Below are 19,129 nucleotides of genomic sequence, written 5' to 3' on the forward strand. Positions count from 1 at the left end.
CAAACCCAACCTGTCTACTCCCCACAAATAAATAAAAAATACACTGAAGACATGGGATTATTCAGAAGAAGCAGGAAGTTATGAGCTAAATTATATCCCCCTCCCCAAAAGGTATTTGTCATTGTTCAGTCACTAAGTCATGTCCAACTCTTTGCAACCCCGTGGACTGTAGCACACCAGGCTTCCCCATCCTCCACTATCTCCCAGAGTTTGCTCAAGCTCATGTCCACTGAGTTGGTGATACTATCTAACTATATCATCCTCTGCTGCCCCTTTTTCTCCTGCCCTCAATCTTTCTCAGCATCAGACTTTTTTCCATTGAGTCAGCTCTTCACATCAGGTGGCCCAAGTATTGAAGCTTCAACCTCAGCATCAGTCCTTCCAATGAGTATTCAGCGTTGATTGGTTGACTGGTTTGATCTCCTTGCAGTCCAAGGGACTCTCAAGAGTATTCTCTGGCACCACAGTTTAAAAGCATCAATTCATAGGTGCTCAGCCTTCTTTGTGGTCCAACTCTCACATTCGTACATAACTACTGGAAAAACCATGACTTTGACTACACGCACCTTTGTCTACAAAGTGATGTCTCTGCTTTGTAATATGCTGTCTAGGTTTTTCATAGCTTTTCTTCCAAGGAGCAAGCGTCTTTTAAAGATAGATTGAAGTCCTAACCCCTCATACCTCACAATGTAAGCTTCTTTGGAAATAGGTGCTTTGCAAATATAATTATTTAAATTAAGACTAAGTCATAGTGGAATGGGATGGGGCCCTAATCCAATAACACTGGTTTCCTTATAAAGACAATCCTGTGAAGACCCAGGGGGACAGCATGGGAAGGTGAAGATAGTGATATAGGGATGTACCTACAAGGCAAGGAACACTCAGGAGTTCAGGCTGTGACCAGTATCCAGAAGAGAGGCAGCGGCCAGCTTGGCTCTCAGAGGCCTCAGAAGGAACCAGCCCTGCCATACCTTGATCTCAGACTCCTAGCTTCCAGAACTGTGAGACAGTACATTTCTGTTATTTTAAGCCACCCCATGTGTAGACTTTGTGATGCAGCCCTGGTAATCAAAGACACAAGGTAATTGCAATCTCTAAATAATTACCTAACCAGACCTACTGGAGCATCATGAGTCTCCTTAGTAAGGAGAAAATAGAGGCACCAAGAGTTGAAGACATTTGCTCAAACTGAGAGGCAGTCACAAGCCAGAACCTCAGCCATCTGTGTTCGGTGTCTGCTGCCTTCCTCCCCGTGAAAGCATTTGAGAGAGTCAGTTCCTAGGCAGGTTGATAGGGAGTCTAGGGGTCCCCAAGGAGAGAGGGGTCTGGAATTCTCAAGGAGGAAGAAAGGACAAACTTCTTTTTCTTTCTCCACATTCCTTAGGATTATATAACAATAATGTATCCTGCCTAAGGACAGTCTTTGGATTAAACCTTCTGTTATCTTAAAATGTAAATTATGGGAGTAGGTCTGATGAGGTCTTTACAACCTCCAGACATTCTTTGGATTATATAACTTCATTGTTAACACTAGCAAGCGGGTACTCTTTCTGCCCCCTTCTGATGCCTATGTCAGAAGCTTTCTCTATCTCCTTTATACTTTAATAAAACTTTATTACACAAAAGCTCTGAGCGATCAAGCCTTGTCTCTGGCCCCGGATTGAATTCTTCTCCTCCGGGGGCCAAGAATCCCGGTGTATTCGCGTGATTCAACAACAACCTTTCACATTGAAGGTAGTTTCCTCTTTAGCTCTGTGCTCTGAGCATCCTGACCCATGGTCCACGTTCAAGCTGTCAGTAGGGAAGTGACTATTCCTATTTCCCCGAAGCAGAAGATGAGTACATGGGGGCTCCTGCCCATGTCCACAGGAGGACGAGTCCCCCTCAGGCATACATTCTATTCTTATGTCCAGGAAAAGGGCCCAGGCTCATGGATGAGCCAGAGAGGGTTCGGGCAGGCTTAGGCACCTCCATATTAAATATGAACTCTGGGGTAGCTAGCTGAGACTCCAGCACTCACAAGACCACATTCAATCAGTGTTGGGGGGTTGGGGCAGAAATCAAATAAAAATTTCACTCCAAACCAGAGTGGAGACTCGGAATGCTGGTGCAGAGTCACTTCTCACAGCCCAGTTCTTCAAAACACCGCAAGGCAAGTGACCCATAAAGCCTCTGGTTGAAATCACCATGAGCTAACAGAGGGGGTCTGGGTCTTTGGCAGCACTTCCCCTAACGACCAGAAGGCTAGGAAAAGCCAAGATTCACTCTGTGTGAGTAACTGCAGCATTCATCTCCACAACTGTTTTCTGTCAAAACAATGAGCCAAGTGTAACCTTCTCCATGGTGCAAATGGACTAAACTGCAGCTGATAGGCAGCAAAGATTCCTGGAAATCTGTGATCCCATTCTGTGCCCAAAGGGAAAAATCTTCAGGACACAATAGTAGGAGGAGAAGCAATGGTAGTAAAAGTAACATTATGGTCATTGTTATCATTGCACAGTGTAGCCCACAGATGTGGCACGTCCACAACCAGAGTCCTTCAAGAGACGAGATGTCATTCTGCTCCACATCACTTAGACCACTTAGTGGTTTTCAAGGGGTTGTTATTATGCAGATTGCTAGGACCCTACCCAGGGGGTCAGGGTCAATGGGTCGGAAATCTGCATTTTAAGAAGCAAAAAGCCATTGTAATACAAATATCAGGTGACCACACTTGGAGAAACTCCAGGTTTAGACTTTCTTTTGTATTTAGATCCAAGGCTGTGGATCAGATGAGCTCTCAGGTTTCTTTCCCTCCAGCCTCTTGATTCCAATATTTCCCTCTGTTTATCTTGTGTCCACTTGCCCTACTTACACCGGCTGCTTTGGTATCCTACAACTGTCTTCTTTCCTTTAACCTTTCCAACAAATTCCACTGCCCTTTCTCTGCCCATAGATTGTCTATCTGGAGCTGATAGAATTAATATTTAGTAGGAAATGGCACCCCACTCCAGTACTCTTGCCTGGAAAATCCCATGGACGGAGGAGCCTGGTAGGCTGCAGTCCATGGGGTCGCTAAGAGTCGGACACCACTGAGCGACTTCACTTTCACTTTTCACTTTCATGCATTGGAGAAGGAAATGGCAACCCACTCCAATGTTCTTGCCTGGAGAATCCCAGGGACAGAGGAGCCTGGTGGGCTGCCGTATATGGGGTTGCACAGAGTCGGACACGACTGAAGTGACTTAGCAGCAGCAGGTAGACCTTATAGATACCAGTGATAGAAACCAACTCCCTATACAAATAGGATAGCAACCAGGTCATTTTTTCGGTCTTTAGTCTGCCCTAGTCCTTAATACTTAATTGCCAGTTTCCTAGCTCAGGATCTCTAGGGGAGCATGGATACATTTTAAGGTATCTCTAAAATGTCCTGTGAAATTGTATGCAAATGATGAGCACACAGGCATTTTTTTGCTCGCCCAAGACCAGGGGAGGTTAAGAACCATGATTCCAGGTACCACTGGGTTCACCTGGTGTAACATAGGAAGTTCATTCTGGTAAATCAAACCTACAGTGGTTGAATTATGGAAAATTCCAAGTTAGCTTGGGCAATTCAGACAGAGTACAAATGTACTCTAGATTTACAAATCTAGCTAGACCACATCCCCATTCATTAATAATGTGCTGCTGCTGCTAAGTCACTTGTCATGTCTGACTCTGTGCGACCATACTATTAATAATTACCAATGATATAAGATCAAATAAAATACAGTCCTGGAGGGTTCTGGGAAGAAGACAGTGGCAACAGCAGTCTTTCAATTTCTGGAGCAGTCAAGACCCTGAGAGTTCTTAAAATTATGCACAAATGATGAGCACATGGGCATTTTTTTCAGAGGGCTCCCTTCCAGGTCAGTGTGCAGCATTCAGGAGAAAGGACCTTGGAGTGGCATCGAAATTGAGCGGCATAGAGATGCTAGCGATGATTGGAAAGGCAAGGTCCACATCAGCTGGTGGGGGTGTAGGGGGAGGCAGTGGGCATAGGAAACAGGGCAGGAAAGCTCAGAATGCAAGCTGCCATGTTTACCACTATATAAACACAGCAGAAGAGGGATCCCTGTGAAGTCAGGACAGCTTTCCTGAACTTAAAGAACGACTGCCTCATTCTTTAAGTTCAGGAAAACTAATTTTGCATAAAACTGAACAATAGAAAAGAAGTCAAATCCCATAGAGACTTATTATAAGGGAAAAAAAGAGGATAAGGAACAGAATAACATCTCTACAAATAATGAAAAAATGCCAGAAAGATGTACCCATAAATAGATCAAAACTATAACATACTATATTAAAACATACTATATTTTAACTAGGTTAAAAGACATTAAGAAAATGATACAAGCTATGAAAGAACAAAATAAATCAGAATAAGAAAAAACTCTGGAGACAATTTAAAAGTTTAAAAACATATATTTCAGAAATGAATAGCAAATCAGAAGGGCTACACAAGCAAATAAACACAATGGATAATACCTTAGGAGAAATTTCAGGTAAAAGGAAAGTGTTTTAAGTTAAAAAGAAATGAAGAAAAAAGATTTTAAAGGTTTAAGAGAAAGTGAAAAAAAATGAAGACAGGTAAAGAAGACTGAACATTCAGACAAAAAAGAATTCTTGAAAAAGAAAAGAAAAGCAAGGAAACAAGAGAAGTCCTAATTCAAGAGAACTTTCTTGAAACACAACACACTTAACACACTGGGAACTACACACTGAAAGAGCACACGATGTACATGAGACTATCAATTAGGAACAACAAATATCAGGGAAAATTAGTGAAATTAATGAACTTAAAAAAAAAAGTCCTTTGGGCATCTGAAGAAAAAATACATGGTTTATAAGGGAAAGAAAATTATATTTTCATTAGACTTTTCAGGGGCAATTCCTTACGTCAAAAGAAAATAAAAACATATTTAAGTAATCAACTAAAGAAAGCATAGGTCAACAATTTTATTTCCGGAAAACAGACTTGCAATATATAAAGGGCACTATTATCAATATGCACGAACTCAGAGAACATTCCCATGAATCCTTCCTGAGGAATCTACTAAAGAACAAGCTTCAGACAATCCAAATGACTAGAAAGACATTGACATAAGGCCTGAAGGTGAGCATTAAATATATAGTTACCTGTAGAGCTCAGATTTAATGAGGTCTGAGAGAGAATATAGAATGTAGTGGTTATATGTTCTGACTGTGTAAATATAGCACAATTATGTATAGCTGTACTGTAGATTTTCTTTATTTAATAAGCTAGAATGGCAGACAGAGAAGGCAATGGCACCCCACTCCAGTACTCTTGCCTGGAAAATGCCATGGACGGAGGAGCCTGGTGGGCTGCAGTCCATGGGGTCACTAAGAGTTGGACACAACTGAGCGACTTCACTTTCACTTTTCACTTTCATGCACTGGAGAAGGAAATGGCAACCCACTCCAGTGTTCTTGCCTGGAAAATCCCAGGGACGGGGGAGCCTGGTGGGCTGCCGTCTATGGGGTCGCACAGAGTCAGACACGACTGAAGTGAGTTAGCAGCAGCAGCAGCAGCAGAATGACAGAAGGATAAGCAGAAATGTTTAAATATTATAAAATATCCATATTCTGTAATTATTATGGTGGTATTATTATTATTATGAGATTACTATAATACTATGTATAAAATAAATGAGTCATTATAGGATATTCTAATTTTATCCATTTCCTATATACTTGAGAATCATAAATTCTTGAACAGAATTGGAAGTATCCATAGGAACTCATGAGATATATAACCAGTGGTGTGGTGAAGCTGGTTTACAAGAGCTGGTAAGAATAGGTTGTACACATCTTGCCCAGATCAACATTTAATGACTGCATGTTGATATATTAGAATAAGCCATAGTGGGAGTGTTTACACTGTGGAAATTGGGAAATGCTACAAATCTGCCCTTTTTTTCTAGTGAGTCAGTTGTTACACATTTACCAGCACCCCATTGTATACTGCAACCCTTGATGCCCAGATTGTCGTATTAAATAACCATCTCTCACTGAAAAAAACACCAAGGAATGTTGTAGAAATAGCTGGTTTGAGGTCCAAAACAGGAAATGTACAAGATGAACCTACAACTTGTCATACAGATGACAAGGAAGCTATCAAATATACTAGCATTATGTCAATAGGACTCAGAAGCCAATCTGAAGATTCCCATTGACCAAAAAGCTTCAGTTTGAGCTTCAGTGATGATAATAATGTCAATCAAATTCATTTAAATTCATTACTTCATGATGATATTTAAGCAAAGAAAAAGTCATTTTCAGGGAGTCATAACCAATCATTATCTGGAAAACAAGTAAACAGAGGGAATAAATCAAACATTTATTTTGCCCTTCCTATATTGACTATTCCACCGAACATTCCAACAGGACAAATGAAAAATGTCTCTTTATAAAAGTATTCTACCTAATAAAAGAACAAAAAGATAAAATTAGAATTTCACTGTTTGCACATCCCAGTGAGCAAATAGACATAGGTATGACACGTCAGTGGCTGCTGAGATCACACAGAGAGAGACAGCCAGATATGCTGTGCCTTCTTGAGTCTTGCTGAAGGGAGAGAATAGAATCTGCGTCTGATCCCATCTCTGGATCCAGCTGGTAATTTGAAGGAAATACAAAGGGCAGAGGAACATGATGGGTTGCACATGAGTTTACAACCAGCAATTCAGACTATGGGAAACTCCACAGGTCAAATGGCCCAAGCTCTTCAGCAGATAAATTATAAAGAAAAGGGTGGAAGAGTAATCTATAGATTAAAAGACATAATACATTTTTTAAATAGGCAAGACCAAACTGTAGTGTGTCAGAATGCACATTTAAGTGACAAAACTATAATAAAAACTCAAAGAAGTGATTAGTGTAACAGTCAGGATACAGTTACTTTTGGGGAAAGGAATAAGTTTTGATTAGGATGAGACACCTGGAAAGGGCTTCAAGGGTTAGGCCACATAGTTCTGTTTCCTGAAATCTGGAAGCTTCCACTAAGATACAATACATTAGGCTTTTGAGGTTTGATGTATCCCTTTTTCATTTTACAATAAGAGGTTTTATTTAATAATAAATTTCTTGCCCTCTGGCTTTCCAAGTGATTCAGTGGGTAAGCAATTCAGGAGATGTGGGTTTGATCCCTGGATCAGAAAGATTCCCTGGAGAAAGAAATGGCAAGCCACTTCAGTATTCTTGTCTGGAGAATCCCATGGATAGAGGAGGCTGGTGGGTTACAAAGAGTTGGACACGACTGAACAGATTGAGCACGCGCACACACACATCCTTGCTCTCAGGGAGCTTAGAATCTAAAGAGGGAGACAGAGATGTAAACAATTAACTTCAGGACAATGTGATAAATGCTATCAGGCGAGTATGTACACATTGACCTTGAAGGGAGACCAAATAGACACATGAGTGGCAGAACTCACAGATCAAGCTGAAGGGGGTTACAGTCACTCCTTGCTAGCTTATTCTAGACAGTTCTGCTTACTCATCAGAATGTTTATCCAGACTTCCGTTCTGCCCCAGCAGTTATCTAGGGCCATTTCCTCGAGAACGGTAAAGGTTAGGATTGTCAACCAAAGGTATACATGTTCATCCGTGTGTGTGAATAGCAGGTTTCTACCTTTTCCTTGATTTTAAACCAGAATTTCATGGATAGCCTAGGAGGACAAGGTGCCATCTTGATAGATTGTTCTGGAAATAGAGTGGTTCCTGGGACAGGATCTCATCCCTATGTTCCCTGTGAGTGCCTGGTGCAGAACTGAAGTCAAGCAAGAGAGAAGAGAGTGATGAAACAGCTTAAAGAGGAGGGCTTTGGTTGGACTCTTAAAGCCTTCCTCCAACCTGAACCTCAAGGACAACTTAGCAGAATGGTTGATCACATCCTTAGGCAAGATGGCAAGACAGTGAGTGTCTAATTACAGAATCCAATAAACCCAAAGGAAAGAGGGGGCACACACTCAACTTGTCAGCCCCCATTTCCCGTGAAACAAAGCATAAAGGGTGTGATTTGTACATTGAAATCAAAGAAAGACAGGATGTGTACAATTTGGGGATGTCCTCTGCTAGTTCTGTTCATGGATGCTGAGTAAAGAACCATGTGGGGTCTCAGCAAATGGGACGTAGTTTTATGAAGGTGAAAAGTGAAAGTCACTCAGTCGTGTCTGACTCTTTGAGACCCCAAAGACAATGGGCAAAAAATGATGATTTAAAATAATCAAAACATTTTACAGATGAGCCTGTTTATAGGGCAGGAATAGAGACACAGACATAAAGAACGGATGTGTAAACACAGTGAGGAAGGGGAGGGTGGGAAGAATTGAGAGATTGGGATTGACAAATACACACTGCTGCTGCTGCTGCTAAGTCACTTCAGTCGTGTCCAACTCTGTGAGACCCCATAGACGGCAGCCCACCAGGCTCCCCCCGCCCCTGGGATTCTCCAGGCAAGAACACTGGAGTGGGTTGCCATTTCCTTCTCCAGTGCATGAAAGTGAAAAGTGAAAGTGAAGTCGCTCAGTCCTGTCCGACTCTTAGCGACCCCATGGACCGCAGCCTACCAGGCTCCTCCCTCCATGGGATTTTCCAGGCGTAAAATAGCTAGCTAGTGGGAAGCTGCGGTATAGCACAGGGAGCTCAGCTTCGTGCTCTGTGATGACCTAGAGATGTGGGATGTGAGTGGGAGGGGAGAGAGCTTCAAGAAGGAGATATGTGTATACATATGGCTGATTCATCACTTTGTTGTACAGCAGAAACCAACAGAACATTGTAAAACAATAATACTCCAATAAAAACTTTAAATAAATAAAATAATCAAAGCAAAAAAGAAAAGAAGAGAGAAATCAATGTCACCATGTACTTTGGAAGTTAGTTCAGTTAAGCACTAAATTTAGGTCTGGACCTGCTGATAGCAGATGCATTTTCTCTTTTGGCCTGAGTTAATTGTCTTTCCTATTTCACGCATGTTAAATTCTGGGTAGAGCTCCAGCTTTTACTTACATCTCCTAAACCAAACTGCTATTCCCAAACTCATGCCCTTTAAAGATGAGAAAAGTCATTGGTTTTTTTCCCCTCCTAGAGCCTAACATTTCATCTCGATGTATTTCTAACTTATTAGAAAAGCGAAACTAGCTGTACCAAAAATACCCAGTGGGGAATATCTCTCTCTCTCCAAACATATACTAGAACCTGATAAGAAAAATAACCCAGTTTGCAAAATCAGCAGTAGGGGTTTTCTGGAGATCAAAAGAGTTTTCTTACTATTTTAATAATTCCAGTAACCCTGGTGATCTAGCCACTTTCCAGACCCTGCTCAGCAATGAAGAACTCAGAAAGTCACTGATTCCCCCATTCCAAATCAGTTATCCAATCAGATGAGACCTGTTACTTGGTGTCTCTGTAACAGAAGGAAGATGCTCAATGTGATGGAAATGTCTGGGATCTCAAGCCCAACGGGCTGGATTCCACTGAGCAATTCTTTTATTCTCTTTGAGCTTACTGTCTTCATCAATTCAACAACTATTTCTTAAACATCTAAAATATATCAACCACTGTACCAGGTGAAGGGGACAGCCCTACCCTCAAAGTGACCACCACCTAGAGACAAGAATATATGGCAAAAACACTTTGCAGTCTATACGGTGACAGTCGCTCAGTCGTGTCTGACTCTTTGCAACCCCATGGACTGTAGCCCACCAGGCTCCTCTGTCCATGGGATTCTCCAGGCAAGAATACTGGAGTGGGTTGCTATTCCCTTCTCCAGGGGATCTTCCCAACTCAGGGATTGAACCTGGGTCTCCCACACTGTAGGCAGATTCTTCAGCATATGAGCCACCAGACTGTAACTGTTAATTTTCTTATGTGGGTACCCCATTAGCTTTGCACATAAAATAAAAACATGTGAGTCTGTGAAGGAACAAATGAATGATCAAGCAAGTGAGATACGATGGCTGTTTTCTAGCCACTTTATCTTGTGCCATTACCACATGGTCCCATTGGTCTAATATCTTAGTCCCAAGAAGTCTGTTTTGACTTGACCTTCCTCAGCCTTTTATCCTCAGGAAATCCTCATCTGTTGGCTGTCATCTGCCCCCTTCATTCTTCCCTTGGCATAGTCACCCAGAATCTACCTCCATCACTCAAAGCGCCTTTGAATATTTTCCTAGACCACAAATTCAATAAACATCCATTGAGCACATAACATTATATATGGCAAGCTCTGGGCAAACTAAGATGTTGGCGAACATAGATCCTGCTCCACGTGGTGTCTGTGGATGGCACTTACACATTCCATTCACTGCCACAGGATGTATGTGTTATTCCTTTGACCTGAAGCTACTGAGCCAGAATGGCATCATGAGTTTCCTGGAAGAAGAGTTTTATGACAACAAATTATCCTACCTCTCACCTACCACCTGATACCAGCCCCCCATACAATAATGTTTAACCCAAATAGCTATTTTTGGTGCAGGAGCAGCGTAAAGTTTCCAACCACTAAGTACTAGCTTGTGACTCCTGATACCACACCAAGGGCTGAGTGCCATTCTCTCATCTCTACCTTAGCATCATTTCTCCTGTGTTATGTGAACAACAATCAACACACCACTTTCTCCAAAAAGTATTACTTAAGAAATTTTTTTTTTATAAAATAGCATTTGAATGGCATGTGAGAGAGTCCAACACCATTTTCCCACATTATATCAGCTAACATTCACAGCAATACTTGAGGCTCACAGGGGTCAGTCACTAGACCATAGGTCATAGAGTCAGTGAAGGGGCAGAGTTACCAGTTGTATGCAAGTCTTCTGAGTTGGGAATCCCAGAGCCTGTCCAGAGGGACCAAATGGTAGCCCATTTGGTCCAGGCCTCACATTCACAGAAAGCCACAAAGTAAGTGATTAAGTGTTAGCTCCAATAATAAGACACAGAGAGTTAAAGAGATACCTCATGGAGGGCAAGAGGAGAAGGGGACAACAGAGGATCCAGAGATGGTGGGATGGTATCACTGACTCCAATGGACATGAGTTTGAGCAAATGGGAGATAGTGAAGAATGGGAAAGCCTGGCATGCCACAGTCCATGGGGTCACAAAGAGACGGACACAACTGAGCCACTGAGCAATGACATCAAGATGAAAAGAAGAAAATGTTCATTGTGCAATTTTAAATTTGTGTTTTCCTTTTTTGCATGGTTTTGGAATTTTGATTTTTCAGTATATTGAGAATCTCAAACAATGGAAGTTTCCCAGGCCTCTCCTAAACTTAGAACCTTGACAAACCCCATTTTTACTTACACAGTCTCGCTAAAAATGTTGCTTATTTGCTGTCACTTTTCCATCTGGAAATAAAATTGGCTGGATTTTCTTTGATTTATGTGCTGTGCTTGCTAAGTCACTTCAGTCGTGTCCAACTCTTGCAATCCCATGGACTGTAGCTCCTCTGTAGAACCCCAGGCTCCTCTGCCCATGGGATACTGCAAGCAAGAATACTGGAGTGGGTTGTCATTTCCTTCTCCAGGGGATCTTCCTGACCCAGGGACCGAACCTGCGTCTCTTGTGTCTCCTGCATTGGCAGGTGGGTTATTTACTACTAGCGCCACCTGGGAATCTGTCACTTTTCCATCTGGAAATAAAATTGGCTGAATTTTCTTTGACTTACACTCCAGTTATATGTTTGTGTGTGTGTATGTGTGTGTGTGTGTGTGTATCCTCCATCTCAGCTCCCTATTAAAAAAAATTTTTTCCCCTGACCTATGCACACCATAAAGCCTATTAGACCACATGCTCCTGCCTGAGCGGATCCACAGCTCACCAGCAGGGGTGTGGTCTGTGAGCTTTTCTCCATGAAGAACCAACTGGTCACATACTCAATCCCACCCTGAGAAATTCCCTTCTGCTAGCATATGATGTTTGTAGATGCAGATAGCAAAGGGAGCCTCTGGATTACTTAAAATCATCATATATTTAGGCATCAATGCCTTCATCCATAAAATGAAGGAAATAACACTCTGTAATAAAAATTAATGGAAGATCATCAAGAGCTTTCCAGAGTTGTGGATAGACTTGCAAGATGTCGCAGGCAATGGCAGGTGCTGAACTGTAATATCTTCCCCATCCTTAACTGAGCACAACAGCTGAGCATCTGAAAGGAGTCATCAAGTTTTCTGCTCACAGTTGCAATCACAGACCCTCTTAAGTATCTCTTCAATCGCTCTCCTCACATCGTAACTAGGCTGTGTTCATGAGCCTCTCCTGCTTTGTCCCCACTGTGGGGGTGAATGATTCAAAGCCAGAGGCCAGTAGATTCCTGGCCTCCGCCAGCCGCATGCCCCTCTGTCCCACACACTCAGGGCATCCTGGAATGATGGAATGGTGTCATCCACCCGTGGATGGGCTCCAGTAGAGCCTCCACCAAGATCTTCTCTTGAGTGCCTGGGGGTGAGTGTGCATCTTCATGCACCAACATTAAATGCTTTTTTTTCCCCTCTCCCTATTTATTATAGCATTTCAGAAAGTTGACGAGGTGAACTATTCTCCAGCAGAGGAAATAATACAAAGCTTGAAAGTTGTTTCTGATGGAATGGTGAAATAATTTCATTACCTTTCTGGGAGGGAAAAAAAAAAAAGGCAACGTGAGGCGGCAGCCTCTAGGGATTTCATTATTGCTAGATTGGAAGGAAACCTAAAGGCTTTAGATAAATAGGTTTTTCTTTTAACTCGTTAGAGCACTTTGGGACGAAGATAGGAGAAAGACAGGTATTAGACAGTAGAATAAACCTAGCTCCAGCTTATTTACATAATTTTGTATGGCAATGCATTGATGTATGAAGTATAAAGTGACTGTGTTGAATAGTGAAAATAACTATTTTGGCAAAATCTGTGTTTACTACCCAGTTCTCAAATGAGGGAATGTTTTATGAAATGCCTCTTGCTTTTTTGTGTGAAAATTACTAGTGGTTTAAGCTGTGTGTGCAGTTTTAGGAAAACACAATCTTTTATGCTATTATTTCAAATAATTATTAAGAATATATTCTCTAAGCAGAGGAGACATTGAGTAGGAGAGGCGAGAAGAGGACCACTTACACCTCTCTGACATTGGCTGGTTCGGGTGTCATTTCCCCATGAGTAAAGACTACCAGGAGGACTGGGAAAGTGTGGGGATCAAAGAACATAAATAGCAAATTTGTGCAGGCCACATTACTTCCTCAGTGAGAGAGTAGGGGATTTGAAGGTAAAAATAACTATCTTTCACTGCATGCAAAGTTTTGTGCTATGTGAGAAACTCAATCCTGACTTCCTCTTGGCAAGTATTCCTTAACAGGCCTCACAGATACCTGAAACCAATTCTAACCCACTCTGGTCCTCCACTGACCACCACGTTACCTGAATGGTGTGGCCCAATTTCCCGACTGCTCACCAGTCCTCAGGCCTATGGGGTGAGTAAACATCTCGTGAGGGACAGGCTTGGTGAATACTGATAAAACCCAGAACCTTGGGGCTATTTCTTCCCTCCTTGAGGAGGAAGCATACAGTTCTTAAAATTCACTGCACCAAGAAGCTTCTCTCTTTTCTTTTCCATTGCTGCTGATGTGGGCTCATTCTTCTTTTCATAAATGCAATTTTTTACTGTCACCAATATTTTTAACCATAAAATGAATTTAGAAAAATATAGACTAAGTAATGTGAACTCACAAACTGCTGTTTTGAGGCTTTGAATATCAGGCCAGGTGCCTTATAGCTGAAGGGAGTAGAATAAAAAAAAATGCTGAGAAGCAATTAGACTCCCTCCCAGTACATCAGAGTGTCAGAGATGGGAGAGGAGCAGAATCTTGGAGTTTGTGGCACCCTTGGAGGTGGCCGACCCCATGTCTAAACAGAGAAAAGTCATCTCAGATCTCAGATGTGCTCAAAACACAACAGCCTGAGCCGGCGATTCTCGAAGTGTGTCCTTGGACCAGCAGTTTCAGCCTCACTTGGAAATTTGTTTTAAACAAAGATTCTCAGGCCCCACCTCAGAATAGTATCTGGGCTTCAAGGAGTGATTCCAGTACAGGCTGAAGTTCGAAACCACTGACCTAAGATCACCTAACCAGGGCTCATTCTACAGGGAATTCTGTGATGTCTTCCCAAAGCCAATGAAAGAAAACTTGAGATTTTAATTCCTTTTCTTCAAGGGGAGGACAACTTAATTGGCCAGATCTAGTTGGTTTCCACCATTACCCACCATGGAAACTTCCAACCACTTTTAGCCTTGGGATACTCATCCCATTTGAAACTTTTCAAAGAAAATATAGCAGACATTGAGTTAAAATATTAAAACCAATACTGGTGCATTCCAAAACCAATATTGGGAATCATTCTGTACTCTGAGGTCAAACGATTCTAAAAACTCCTCTCATCCAGGTTAGATACCCATTCAAAATATCGATAGCATTTTATTCTAACTCCTCTTTAGCATTTTATTTAACCCACAGACATGCTCAATTGGCACACGTTCTCTTACTGATGAGACTTGGAGACTTCTTATGATTGTGTGATGATGTCCATCTTCAAGGTCATCTTAGAAATGTTTCACAACTCCTGCGGACATGGAAAAGGTTATATGCGGCATACCAGAAACTTCAGCCAAGTCAAGACAGGACAGTGTAAAAACGAAAATGAACATCCTGTTCTCCTATACTGCAGGACTGCCATTGTCTTCTGCTTTTATCAAGTGAACTCTCTCTCTTTCTCTCCAAAATCTAGGAACATCTCAAAGAGGATGATGAATGCATTGTAAACCAGGACGAGCTTGCCATGAATTACCAGGAGCAAGGCACCTCACCCTGCAACCCTCCCAGGGAGGAACAGAAAGCTTCACCCCAGACTCCAAGCAAGGAAAACATTTACGAGGGGGACCTTGGCCTGGGAAGCTATGAACTCAAGCTTGAGAAAACTCCTAGTCAATCCCAGATGAACTGATGGGCGTGAACAGCGCAGACATGATCACAGTCATGCAGGGCTCACTGAGGAATATAAGCCAAGCTGATGAGGCCAAGTGCATGGAAAGAGGCTGGAAAGTATATGAAGGGCAGAAAGGAGAGATTCAAAACATACATCCTCTGGTGCCCACAGAAATGAGAATTTATTATCATCCCTCTATATTAGGCAACTGATTTAAGTTTTAGACAGTGCCATTTTTATTAATGAATTGGGGAAGGTGGGGGGGTGGGGGGTGTGGGGATAGGAGACAGGTGGCTAGTTGCTGGAAGGATGAAACAGTTGTTCTTGTGTGTGCAAGGTATTTCTTTCTGTGTACAGCTCTCCTGACCCTTCCCTCAGATTTGAGATTCTATTCCCTCATTAGGGAGAGGTTTAAAACTCTGTTTAAAAAGAGTTTCTGAGCTTAAACGCGTGGCTCCTAAGCTGAAGGGAATACCCATGTATTCAGGAAGTGACACGTTTTCATGTTTAGAACCTAGGGTCCCACTCGCTCCTAGTGATCCAGGGCTATTTGTGCAGATAAGTGCTCCACACCACTGCTGATGGCTTTGGTGCGTGGGGACCCCTGTCCTCCTGGGCATCATCTTCAAGCGGCTCCTGCCGCTACTTGAAGGGGTGGGTTCCTGATAGCTGGGAAGCACTCCGCACTAAACGCAATGCCGCTTTCCACCTTGGCGGGACCCCTTCCAGGGACAGTGGGGTTCTCTTCCCCGCACCAGGTTTCAGCTTTCCTATCCTTGCTTGCATTCGAGTCACTTCCTGGCTCTGTGGCAGGTCCTTCTGTCTGTGGGGCGATGAGATCCCATAGCCCAGGCTCCTCTCCAGTTATACTTCCACCTGAGAACAGCCGCGCGGTTTGGGAGCTAGAAGAGCAGGACTGCGCATGCGCAGAGCCCCCTCCCCCGCCCCGCCCCGCCCCGGCCCCCGCCCTCGCCCCCGGCAGCGCCAAGGACACAGCATCAGCACCCTCCTCACAAGACGTGGCTCGTGGCCTGTGGCGGAGAGACCAACACAACAGCTTTTAATTCAGCTGCACGACCTGTGCCTTTATGCCATTAAGATACCTCAAACCCAGCTTCTCTTGAAATAACAGATGTTCATATCAGACCCCAAAAAGGGCAGCCCGAGTCCTAGGTGCCCAGGTTCCGAAGAGTCTGCATCTGAGGGTGAGCATCTTCGTGGGGCCCAAAGCTTGAAAGTAACATATGCTTTGCTGACGAGTCTTTAGGCTTTCGACACGAACCATGGAGGTGCCGGGTACGCCGCTATGCACAGCAATCCTCTTGCTTTCTAAACGGTAGAATCCAGGGCACAAATTATTTTCTACTCAGCTAAGTATATCCTGGTCATTCCAGATAAATATGGCAAGCGGTAGAGCATGAAGTTTTCTAATTTGACTTAATCCTAATAAAACTTTGTTATAAAGTACGATTGTGTTCGCTAGTACATTATTTTAAAACGTCCTTTACTGTCCTGGGACTTACCTTGTAGCTCAGTCGGTTTACCGACTGCAATGCAAGAGACCCAGGTTCGATTCCTGGATCTCCAGGGAACATCCCCTGGAGAAAGAAATGGAAATCCACTCTAGTATTCTTGCCTGGAGAATCCCCATGGAGAAAGGAGCCTGGCCCGCTACAGTCCATGGGGTCATAAGAGCCGGCCACGACTTAGTGACTAAGCCACCATCTACCGTCCTTGCTAATTGGCAGTGCTAAGCCCTTACTCCTGAAGTGCCAGGTGAAAGGTGATGCAAGGGAGATGCAGGCATCCTCTGGCCAGGAAGAGTCATGGGAGTTTCTGGCCGAGTCAGTGATGCATGCAGAGAGCAAGAGGCTGGGAGGACATAAGGGAAGGTGGAATCAGACAGAGGAGAGCACCTCCTCCTTTCACAGGACAGGGGACCAGAAACCAAAAAGAGCTCCAAAAATAGGGGAGGAGGGACTAGAGGAGAAAGGACCAAAGGAAGGGCAAAAGAGAAAGTTTCATCTTAACTTCTGCCTTTATCATGTGAAAGGAAGGGACGGGAACTCATATTTTGTTTCTTTCCTTTTGCACGGAAAAAGACACACCAAGGAAAGAGAAGATCCCCCTGAAACAGACAAATGTGAGTGGGGGCAGAAGTGGAAAGGAGGGAGAGAAATATGACATGCTGGATAAAAATGAGGTGGGGTGAAGAGGGAAAGATACACAGTCTAACCCAGCACCAACTTGCTAAGATGGCAGAGTAAAAATAGCCTCCTAGCCACAGGCAAAACTCTCTTCTGCTTGGAAAAAGAACCTTTTTTCCAGCTAAACATCCTGAACCGTTACCCACAGGACATTGTGCATGTGTGCTCAGTCGTGTCTGACTCTTTGCAACCCCATGGACTGTAGCCCCACCAGGCTCCTCTGACCATGGAATTTCCCATGTAAGAATACTGGAGTGGGTTGCCATTTCCTTCTCCAGGGGATCTTCCCAACCCAGGGATTGAACCTGTGTCTCCTGCATTGGCAGGCAGATTCTTTACCTACTGTGCCACCTGGGAAGCCCCACAAGAAGATTGAGGGCTTCTTAATCTGGGTTGGACCACTTACCCCAGTGACTCCAGGTAGGTATGATATTGGGAGTTTGAGGAAATTGTGTCCCACCCCATAAGACAGAATTCTAGCTTCAAGATGTAATAACCAGCCTCTTTCCCTCTGAGTCAGCCCAAGACCAGAACAGAGGCTAACTGGTGAACCAGCTAGCAATTTATAAACCCCAAATTCCCTTTTTTCCCCTGTTGTGAAGAAAAATAATTTATGATCTTAAGAAATGCTCCGTGCTTTGATTATAGCATCTGGGTTATGCAATTCAAGCCTATTATTTACTTCCAGTTTCTAGTGAATAATAAAGGCAAAGGAGCTTTATTCAAACCACTAATGCTTGCATTCATTATTAGAGCTTTAAACAGCACCCTAATTAATTGGTTTATGGTTCTTCTTTGAACTTCTTACCATATATACGTCACACATACACACACGCGCACACACACACACAGTAGCTCTCACTGTCAGGGTCCCAGCTAACACCTCTGTAGTTTTCTGCCTGGTACTCAGCACATGTCTGAACGAGTTTGAAGCCCGGTGGCAAATGCTGTCATGGTCTTCATTCATAAAGTTTCTAGAAACTTCTTGGAGGACAACTTAATGGTATAAATCAAAGCTGAAAATTCAAATACTCTTTGACCCACCAGTTTTATGGGCAAAATTTTGATTCCAGATATTTGAGGATTTTGTACATACAAAGGATATTTATTAAAACAAATTAATTGCTACCCTGGTTAAATAAAACATGCCACAGGCATCTCATGAAACAGCATCATATGTACTTATATGGAATCATCTCCAAGATATATTGCTAAAGAAGAAGACCAAAGAAGAAGAAGAAGCCAGTATGACTGGCTCTTAAGAATTGAAGAGAGACCTAACAGTTTTGTATCTTTTGGGTTTTGTACACTGTTCTGTTCAGTTCAGTTCAGTCACTCAGTCGTGTCCAACTCTTTGCAACTGCATGAATCGCAGCACGCCAGGCTTCCCTGTCCATCACCAACTCCCGGAGTTCACTCAGACTCACGTCCATCGAGTCAGTGATGCCACCCAGCCATCTCATCTTCTGTCGTCCCCTTCTCCTCCTGCCCCCAATCCCTCCCAGAATCAGACTCTTTTCCAGTGAGTCAACTCTTCGCATGAGGTGGCCAAAGTACTGGAGTTTCAGCTTTAGCATCATTCCTTCCAAAGAAATCCCAGGGCTGATCTCTTTCAGAATGGACTGGTTGGATCTCCTTGCAGTCCACAGGACTCTCAAGAATCTTCTCCAACACCATAGTTCAAAAGCACCAAATCTTCGGCGCTCAGCCTTCTTCACAGTCCAACTCTCACATCCATACATGACCACAGGAAAAACCATAGCCTTGACTAGACGGACCTTTGTTGGCAAAGTAATGTCTCTGCTTTTGAATATACTATCTAGGTTGGTCATAACTTTCCTCCAAGGAGTAAGCGTCTTTTAATTTCATGGCTGCGGTCACCATCTGCAGTGATTTTGGAGCCCAGAAAAATAAAGTCTGCCACTGTTTCCACT

General features: G+C 43.1%; 1 protein-coding gene across 2 annotated transcripts in view; it reads left to right on the forward strand.

Moving 5' to 3' along the window:
• The window catches only part of SLC9A9 (solute carrier family 9 member A9), a 665,191-nt gene extending 648,736 nt beyond the window's left edge, over positions 1-16,455 (forward strand). For both annotated transcript variants that reach the window (XM_027544122.1, XM_027544133.1), the window contains exons 15-16: positions 13,376-13,481; positions 14,791-16,455. In XM_027544122.1, coding sequence (XP_027399923.1) covers positions 13,376-13,481; positions 14,791-15,006 — 322 coding nt within the window. In that variant the 3' untranslated portion in view covers positions 15,007-16,455. The remainder of the gene's footprint in view (positions 1-13,375; positions 13,482-14,790) is intronic.
• Positions 16,456-19,129: the final 2,674 nt, after the last annotated feature.

The sequence above is a fragment of the Bos indicus x Bos taurus genome, chromosome 1 (genome assembly GCF_003369695.1).
Source record: "Bos indicus x Bos taurus breed Angus x Brahman F1 hybrid chromosome 1, Bos_hybrid_MaternalHap_v2.0, whole genome shotgun sequence".
NCBI lineage: Eukaryota > Metazoa > Chordata > Mammalia > Artiodactyla > Bovidae > Bos > Bos indicus x Bos taurus.